At 33.1% G+C, this 8,787-nt stretch overlaps 2 protein-coding genes across 4 annotated transcripts; one reads left to right on the top strand and one right to left on the bottom strand.

Moving 5' to 3' along the window:
• Positions 1-532: 532 nt before the first annotated feature.
• Positions 533-5,651, top strand: LOC101494359 (casein kinase 1-like protein 6). Of its 2 annotated transcripts, none has more exons than XM_012714329.3 (14): positions 533-1,167; positions 1,292-1,332; positions 1,647-1,716; positions 2,020-2,168; positions 2,249-2,344; positions 2,998-3,068; positions 3,454-3,515; positions 3,623-3,686; positions 3,769-3,853; positions 4,014-4,140; positions 4,248-4,297; positions 4,416-4,479; positions 4,579-4,712; positions 5,045-5,651. In XM_012714329.3, the coding sequence occupies exons 1-14, from the start codon at positions 1,092-1,094 to the stop codon at positions 5,291-5,293; spliced, it is 1,338 nt and encodes a 445-aa protein (XP_012569783.1). In that variant the 5' UTR covers positions 533-1,091; the 3' UTR covers positions 5,294-5,651. The 2 variants fall into 2 exon arrangements, with proteins under 2 accessions (XP_012569783.1, XP_004495077.1); XM_004495020.4 differs by having other exon boundaries at positions 534-1,167; positions 4,248-4,333.
• A 47-nt stretch (positions 5,652-5,698) lies between these two features.
• Positions 5,699-8,787, bottom strand: LOC101493818 (vacuolar protein sorting-associated protein 2 homolog 3-like). 2 transcript variants are annotated; one of them, XM_004495019.4, is made up of 12 exons: positions 8,586-8,787; positions 8,454-8,498; positions 8,305-8,339; positions 8,162-8,212; positions 7,915-8,019; positions 7,720-7,791; positions 7,196-7,267; positions 7,004-7,084; positions 6,736-6,771; positions 6,575-6,630; positions 6,140-6,198; positions 5,699-5,995 (listed from the first exon to the last, which is right to left on the bottom strand). In XM_004495019.4, exons 1-11 carry the CDS (start codon positions 8,620-8,622, stop codon positions 6,147-6,149), a joined length of 642 nt encoding a protein of 213 aa, XP_004495076.1. In that variant the 5' UTR covers positions 8,623-8,787; the 3' UTR covers positions 5,699-5,995; positions 6,140-6,146. The 2 variants fall into 2 exon arrangements, with proteins under 2 accessions (XP_004495076.1, XP_004495075.1); XM_004495018.4 differs by having other exon boundaries at positions 5,699-6,198; positions 8,586-8,784.

Below are 8,787 nucleotides of genomic sequence, written 5' to 3'. Positions count from 1 at the left end.
AACTTTTTACTTAAATTAAATTTTATTATCATTTTTTCTTTATATTTTTTTTGTCGTCATCTTCTTTATCATAAAAGTAAATTATTTATGATAATATTTGGGATAATTTAAATATTTTTTTATGTGTTTGTATGTTATGTCAACTAAGTGTGATGTTAGCTTTTTCAGTTTAGTTACAGTATTTATTTTGTACATATAAATATTTACTTTTATTTATTATTTATATATTCAATCAATAATTTTAATGTTATTAATGTTACAAATTTAAATACACATAATAATATATTTAATTTTATTGAGACATTTTCCTTTTAATGTTGTTAATGTAAACTTTTTTTAATTCCTCTATTCAAATTAAAAAGTACATTGATTAAATATATTTTTTTTATGTAAAAAAAGTATATTTACTATCTCGAGAACAAAAATCTAAAAATAATTTAAAGAATTAAAAAAGTAGTAATTATGAATTTATTTTTTAAGGAAAAAAAAAGACAGCCGAGAAAACAGAGCACCTATAATCGCACATATGCTTTATTTCTGTTGTCATTCTTGTCTTTAACTTTCTCTCTCCTCTTTCTCTCTCTTCAAACCAAACCAGACCCACTTCCTCCGTTCATCTCCAAACTTTGTGATTTGTGTAACTACTTTTGTCATTTCCTCTTTGATCCAGCACACACTCCTCCTCCTTTTTGTTACCTTAATCTGTTTTGCCACAAAAAAAATTGTGTCTCCCGTTTTTTCCCTCTGTTGTTCTTGTCTTTGAACATTTGAGATGATTTGTTTGTGTTTTTTAGGGTGAAGGAATGTAGTTGTAGAAGGTGATTCTTTTGAGCAAATCCTCATTGATGGGGATGTTTCAACAAATTTCATAAATTTAATTCATTTTGATCACCCCCAATTTACTAGATTGTGAAATCTTGTTGGGTTTGGTGGAATTTAGAAGAAAGTTGGGATTTTTGTTTATTCAGTGTGGAGAATCAATTTGGTCTTTTTTTTTCCCTTCCTCTGTTTGTATTTTTCTACAATCAAGGGTTGATTTGTGCTTAAATTTGAAAGGTAAAGGCCACATAGTATTGAAAGGTGATTTTATCATGGATCATGTGATTGGTGGAAAGTTTAAACTTGGAAGGAAAATTGGGAGTGGCTCTTTTGGGGAGCTCTATTTAGGTTTGTTCATCTTTATTCTCTTTGCTGTTGTTGATGGTATCTATTAAAAAAAAATTATTTATTTATTTGGCTACATTGTGTTGTTACTATTAACATGTTCGTTCTCTTACTTTTCTTATATCAGCTGTTAATATACAAACTGGAGAGGAGGTGGCTGTTAAGCTGGTACGTGAATTTCTCATCAAGCATTTGACTCCTTTTTATTGTTGAGTTCCTTCATGAATTTCTTGAGTTAGGTGTTTTTTTATTCTGGTGGTTCTGGATGTATTTGTAGCATTATTATCATATTATCTTTGTGTATTGATGCTCATTTCATTTCATATTATTTTTACAATACATTTTATGTTGCATTGTTGTTGATCATGTTTTGCTAGTTTTTGAGAGGATTCTTTTGTTACCAGTTAGTGGTACCATCTTCCTGTGATACTCTATGTTTCCCAATTTCTAATTGTCTCCATGTTCTTCGAAAAAAAATCCAGGAACCTGTGAAGACTAGGCATCCACAGCTTCACTATGAATCAAAATTGTATATGCTTCTTCAAGGAGGAAGTAAGTTTGCATTTCTCTTTCTTTTTAGTATTTATTATTTAGGGTTCTAAAACTAAAACTATTATTGAACCTAATGCTAGAAGTTTCACATGGAAAATGTGTCTGAATCATTGAATAATTAAATAATATACACATTTGTCTTTGTTGTTTTCTTGATCCTGGAGTAGTGGATCTTGTTCAAAATCTGAAATTAGAACCATTAGTCTCAAGTCATGCCCTCAAAGTAAAATGTAAAATGAAAAATGTTATTAAACAATGTATATGTTTTTCTTACGAGTAAATATGGTTTTTTACTTTATGAAGCTGGGGTTCCCCACCTCAAATGGTTTGGAGTTGAGGGAGAGTACAATGTCATGGCTATCGACCTTCTTGGACCAAGTTTGGAAGACTTATTCAATTATTGTAACCGGAAATTCACATTGAAGTCCGTGTTAATGCTTGCTGATCAATTGGTAAGTTTTTCTGTCAAAATAAGATTCATTAAATAGTGATACTGATGGTGTATTTGCCTCACACTTTTGTTTGTTTTCAGATTAACCGAGTTGAATACATGCATTCAAGAGGTTTTCTTCACCGCGACATAAAGCCGGACAATTTTTTGATGGGCCTAGGACGTAAAGCAAATCAAGTACGTTAAGCAATATGCCTTTTGTGAAGTTTTATAGAGGGGTGTGGGAAAAGGATTATGATAGGGTGTGTATAGACAAATATCTCTAGACACATTATAGCGCCCATTTTGAGCTATTATCTTTTTACTTTGGTATTGAATGTTCTTTCTAGCATATCCAGGAGCCAATACTTTCATATACATTTTCTTTAGTAGATTATACACTCATAGTGGAAGAGTCTAACTAGGAATAAATGGTAAACTAGAGTTGGTGAAGAGAAGCTTAAAACAAATACTAAGAACATTGAATGCATGTTTAGCAAGTTTGGTTGAATAACATTAGAATTGGCATTTCCTGGTTTACATATGTGTTTGGTCTTGAGTTTCTCAAGAAAATTCTCACTTCTTCCTGAGCCTTTCTTTTATAATCCCGAGTTCACCTTTGCATTTTGCTTATTCAATGCCCCACATCTATTGCTTTACTTAATATAATATGTAATATTATTTTCATTATTTCATTTTATGGATTGTTTGGCCATCTTTTATTTTATTCAATGATTCCTATTCTTTTGTCCAAAACTAAATATAAATAAATGATTGATAGATTCTGATAAGAAATATTTTAACTGAACTTGAAAATTTCAGTATACATCATTCTCGGTATCTAATTTCAGGTGTACATCATTGACTATGGCCTTGCGAAAAAATATAGGGATCTTCAGACTCATAGGCACATACCATACAGGTTGGTTTTGTCCTCATTATTTCATATCAGGAGGGTGCAATATATAGTTAAGCCAAACACTTAGGCAAACCAAACCTTATATTGCCTAAATAATTGTATAGATTTTTTATATCTTTTTTATATCTTTTTTGTTTCTATGCATTTGCATCGCTTTAATAGGCTATTATGCCATTTTTCTAATGGAAATCATTAATTTAATGTAGATAATATTAGTATACTTTAAAAATAACAATTCAAACTTGGTCCTACGAATTCCCATTGACTATGGTACAATAGTGCATGGTACCAATCCAAACCTAACTTGGGGCACCGAAAAACCTGATTTGAAAGACATCCTCCTTGATCTCAATATATTTTGTAAGTGATATTTCTCTTCTTTGCATAGGGAGAACAAGAACCTTACAGGCACAGCGCGCTATGCAAGTGTCAACACTCATCTTGGAATCGGTGAGTAATACTTTATGCTGGTTTATTCCTTTCTCAGTTAGGAACTCATAGTTTGAAATCGAATCAAATGTGTTTTCGATATACTAATTGTGTGATTGTGCCGGCAGAACAAAGCAGAAGGGATGATCTGGAATCTCTAGGTTATGTGCTCATGTATTTCATAAAAGGAAGGTTGGTTAATTGACAAATGCTTATACTTCATTACAATTTTATTCACACTATCAACTTTCTTTCATACATTTTCCTTTTTCAGTCTTCCCTGGCAGGGACTAAAGGCTGGAACGAAAAAACAAAAATATGACAAAATTAGTGAGACGAAGGTTTCAACTCCCGTAGAGGTATTATGACTGACTCTTTTTCGGCCTGTTGGTACTTGTCGAATTGAAACTAGAGAATCAAAAGATTCGCCAACATTGCCTATAAGTCAAATCTTAATCTCAATTTCCTCTTCAGTCTCAGATCAAATCTTAATTTTATTATGTGCTTTTGTGAGAGCAGGTGCTCTGCAAATCATATCCTTCTGAGTTTGTATCATACTTCCACTATTGCCGATCTTTGAGGTTCGAGGACAAGCCAGATTATTCATATTTGAAGAGACTTTTCCGAGACCTATTTATTCGAGAAGGTAGGTTACCCAAAATATCTAATAAGAAAAATGTATTCAGTATATTTTGCTGGAAACTCTTAAGTTTGTTTAGTGGTTGTGAATTGATGTAGACATTTTTCATGCAGGCTATCAATTTGACTATGTTTTTGACTGGACTGTATTGAAGTATCCACAGGTCAGTAACAATGGCAGTGGCAGCTCTAGAGGGCGGGTTAGTATTATATATATATCTTGTTTGGATTTTTTTCGTATATTGTTGGTTGGGATGCTTACTATAGTTGTTGTAACAACAGTATGGCACTGGCAAGGCAGCTATGCATACAGGTCCACCGGCGCAAAAACCAGAAAAGATCCCAGGTGTGTTTTCTTTCATCTGAATAAGCATGAATTTGGTATCGTTTTCGTCGCTCTTGACGATAGCAAAACTAATGTACTTGTTCGTGCAATTTCTTTCAGTCGGGAGGGAGATTCGAGAGAAATTATCTGGTGGTGTTGAAGCATTCACCCAGAGGAACCGCCCAGGTTCTAGTCCTCTTGGTGAACACACCAGACATAGGACTTTTGAGGATGTGCCAATGCATAAGGATATGGTAATACTGTTTTTTAACAAAAAGAATACATAAAGATCTCATCTGAACTTTTCAAATGAGAATTTTGGGTTCTTCTTTGGTTTAACAAAATGTTATCTATTTCTATTTCATGTTTTCACTAATAATTACAAATATATCACCTTGTTTTCACTTTGTTTTCTGTTTACAAATGTTTGTACAAGAATTGATAACACTGAAATATTGCCTTCACCATTTTATATACATATCTTAAAACAAGAAGAAATAAAGTGTAAACAAGGGTTTTTATAACAGCTCTATGTATTTGGTTATTGAGTTATAGACTTATGTTTAACATTATCTTGTATTGACAGCACTATGCGCAACACAATGCTACTCGATATGGCAGCACTTCAAGAAGAGCCATGGCCTCATCAAACAAGCCAAATACTTCAGGTGACCATACCGGCAGGATGACCACAAGTGGGAACCGACCATCTGCCGCACATAGAATTCAACCAATGTATGACACCAAACAAGCAACTTTCGCACGCAATGGGTCACTGAGAGGCAACCGCGATGATCCTCTGAGGAACTTTGAACTCCTCACTATCAGGAAGTAATCTCAAGGGTGTGTCATTTCTAAATTTCTGACACACCTGAGATTTCTAGAAGCCTTATGGAAAGAAACAAAAGAATCGAATTCATGGATATTATTAATGAATTAACATTGAGGTCATGATGGCGTGATCTCCTGATATCATTTTTGGACTCCCCCAGGATTGCTTCAGAAGATTTCTCAGTAACTGTAATGTGTTCTATAAAGTGTCAAAGATGTAATTCAACGAAATGATTATTTTTATAAATAAAGTATTGTACTGGATGAAACTTGAGTTGGAGCAAGTTCTGTGGTATACAGTGTTATTCCTTGTTGACAATGAATCATTTAAATTTAATGTAGTTAATATATGGAGCAATGAATGATATGGAGCTGTAGGATTATAAAACTGGAGTTATCATATTCATCATAATCAAAAAAACTAATTGTCACATTGATGAATTTAAAAAAGTTGTCAAACCAAGCACCTTGAACAGATGATTAGTTTAGAGTTTCATGAGTTTTTGCTGATTTGATTACAGACTAACTCTCAGCAACCTACATTATCTTATTATGACTCTTTAGCAAATCCACACAAGCATCAACTTAGTACTTTGTTACGTATAGCACCAAGCTTGGTTATTTGTTCGTAGTGCTATTTTTTCTTTCCATCCCTAATTTACAGGCACTATCCATCATGGTACGGAATCCACTCCACTAGATTGCCCTAGCCAAACACGCGAAAATTTAAAATGAAATGCATCACTAACTCCAAGGAGGATATACACACTGAACTTCTGAAATCCCAAGAAAACATGGGAGTTCTGAAAAGAGTTATCTAGTTTAGAGTTTGAGAATCACAATCCCTTACAGAGAAGTTATGGGTTTCTAAGAGCTGCCAAACGCTTCTCAATGTCGTCAATGCCCGAGCTGCACCAGTATCAAATTTCAAAGGTCAAACAAACTGACAGAAAAAGCAACAGCTAAAGAAGTTGCACAAGAAATTAAGCTAAACAGAGATATATGTGGATTTGGAACTTCAAATGCACCAGTTCAAGTAAATTCTTTACAACTTTTAAGTTTCATAAAAGAAATTCAAATCATTCTCTCTATTTTAACTTTCTGTAAGACATAGAGGAGGGATATCTGTGATGAATGGGGAAAATAAAAGTACTGTTGGATACTTGGGTGGCAGATACCTACTGACATTTTAAGTATTCATATCTTCGTCGGAACTTTTTTGAAGAATAAGGATGGAGGAAAACTGGTGATGCCATGGTAAAAAAGAATGTAATATGATATATACCTGCTGACATTTTCAGAATTCTTTGTTTTGATTCTCCCTTGTGGAGCTGCTGATAACTGCCATGAGTTCAATCAAAGAAAACACAAGTTAACTTGAGAAAAAAACATAAAGATTTAAGACAGGCGATATGACAGAAGAGATTAATAACAACTAATTCCAACCTGTGAAGCAACATCCACGCCAATTTCATCGAGGACCTGCCAAAAGGAAAAGGAAAAGTAAATGAAATGTTAATCAATTCTTTTTTGTAATTTCAAAAGCAAAGGTTACCTCCATACAATCAATGAATCAAATGCTTAACTTCTGTCCATCTTTACTCGTTACTTTTTATGAATTCAAAATTATTCTTTCTAAGCCTTGTAAATTTAGCTATAAGACATATAGAATTTTTAAAGTATTTTAAGGTGCATTTGAGGAGGTCCTTAGTACCTGATTTGTCAAATCTTCTGTCTCCTCTTCAGCTTCATCGTTATCCAAGACATCGTCTATGGCATCTGACATCATTTCAGTCTGCACATAAATTACAGAGTCTAGACAATTTAAGTCTGTGGTGTCATTAGATGCAAAAACACAAACATTGTTTCAAAATTTATTCCGACTTTGAAATTTACAACATCTTACACTTATATCCATTTGCGCTGCTTGTTTCTGGAAATCTTGAATAATTTTGACTTGCTTTGCAGGTGCCATTTGCTGCAAACAATTTCTTTAAATTCAGCACAAGGGCAAAAGATTGAAAAATATGATGTAACTAGAGAGTAATTGTGGACTCCAATGTCAATTCTATGTTGCGTTAGGCGAAAGTTACAAGAACAGCTAGTATCAATTCTGCATTTCTGCCTTCCCAATGAATTATTTTTTCTTTAAGCAAAAGAACAACCTCATCCATTCATTCGAAATTTTGCAGTCTTAAAAAGCTAACAATAACCTATAAATATCAACTTTATCCCCCAATCCTCAACCTTGCACACTATTCCATGAAAAAAATCCTGTTAAAATGCATTAATGCACACGATAACATGTCAAAAATAAAAAAGATCTTCATGAAAACAAAAGCCTTCTGTTTCTATCTTTTTCGTCGCAAGGTATCCAAATAAGTTGAATAATATATTGTTATCATTGAAATATATGATAAACTATTCTACCTTATTCATAGCTGCCATTGCCTTACTGGCACCTTTCAAGCCAACAGCAACAGAAGACTGAGCATGCAATGCCTGCATGAAATAATAATAATAAGCATAGGTTAGAGCAAAAATCACCCACCAAACACGCCCTAATAACCAAGTACCGAAATTAACATGAGAAGAACCAAAACCACCACCACTTGAGCAATGTACCTGTGTGTGAGTTGCTATGCCTCTCATCTGAGCTCGACTACTTTGAAGATTCGCAATTTGTTGCCTTAGCCTAACCAATTGGCGCGCTAGAATTTTAGTCGCAGCCTACAAAAGGTGCATTATACTAATAACCAATAAACAAAGAAAATATCAACAAACTCATAGTAATAATACTAATAGTTTGTCAATTTCGGTTTTCCTGCAGAAAGATAGAAAAAATAGGAGCAACATAGTTAATTGTTTATACCTCATTTCCTGTTTTAGCAGTTCTCTTTATCTCAGCAACTAGCTTCTTTTCCTAATTATATAATAACAAACATATATAAGAAATTTAAACAAGAAGATATATAAGTAATTCAATGGTAATAGTAATAGTAAAGTAATACATACTTCAAGTTGTAATGCTCCAATTTCCTTTTCTATACCTGTGGAATTTATATAAATGAAATAATAATAATAGAGTAAGGAATTATAATTGGAAATGTAAAAACGCAAATGTAATAATTGAGTGATGTGATGAAAAGTGAGAAGGTAATAACCTCTAGTGGCGTTTGCCATTTCTCGTTTACTTTGTCGAAGAACCTCTGCATCGAGAGAAGAAGATGAGTTGTTTTAATGAAATCATGAAGCGAAATTGAATGAAATAATTGAGTGTAGAAATAATGAGAAACCTTTTGCCTTTGGTTTCTTGGAGAAGATATTCATCATATTGCTTTGGTTGTTTTCTTCGGAGTAAGCAAATGCTTTACACAATTCCTAACACTATTTTTCCAGCGGATCTTTATGTTCTTTGGACATTACTATTAATATTATGGACCTTATTAGTGTATAAAATCTGACCCGGTACATTAACCCATTCAGATAGGTAAGTTT

This window comes from Cicer arietinum, chromosome 4 (assembly GCF_000331145.2).
Source record: "Cicer arietinum cultivar CDC Frontier isolate Library 1 chromosome 4, Cicar.CDCFrontier_v2.0, whole genome shotgun sequence".
Lineage (NCBI taxonomy): Eukaryota > Viridiplantae > Streptophyta > Magnoliopsida > Fabales > Fabaceae > Cicer > Cicer arietinum.
This window is presented reverse-complemented; position numbering and strand designations above follow the sequence as displayed.

Excerpts from the sequence above, each read along its gene's own strand:
- LOC101494359 (XM_004495020.4), top strand. The coding sequence starts at position 1,092 with ATGGATCATGTGATTGGTGGAAAGTTTAAACTTGGAAGGAAAATTGGG. Across the intron at positions 1,717-2,019 it reads TATGCTTCTTCAAGGAGGAA|CTGGGGTTCCCCACCTCAAA; the intron begins GTAAGTTTGCAT and ends TACTTTATGAAG. Across the intron at positions 4,480-4,578 it reads AAAACCAGAAAAGATCCCAG|TCGGGAGGGAGATTCGAGAG; the intron begins GTGTGTTTTCTT and ends AATTTCTTTCAG.
- LOC101493818 (XM_004495019.4), bottom strand. The coding sequence starts at position 8,622 with ATGATGAATATCTTCTCCAAGAAACCAAAGGCAAAAG. Across the intron at positions 8,340-8,453 it reads AATGGCAAACGCCACTAGAG|GTATAGAAAAGGAAATTGGA; the intron begins GTTATTACCTTC and ends TAAATTCCACAG. Across the intron at positions 7,792-7,914 it reads GCATAGCAACTCACACACAG|GCATTGCATGCTCAGTCTTC; the intron begins GTACATTGCTCA and ends TATTTCATGCAG.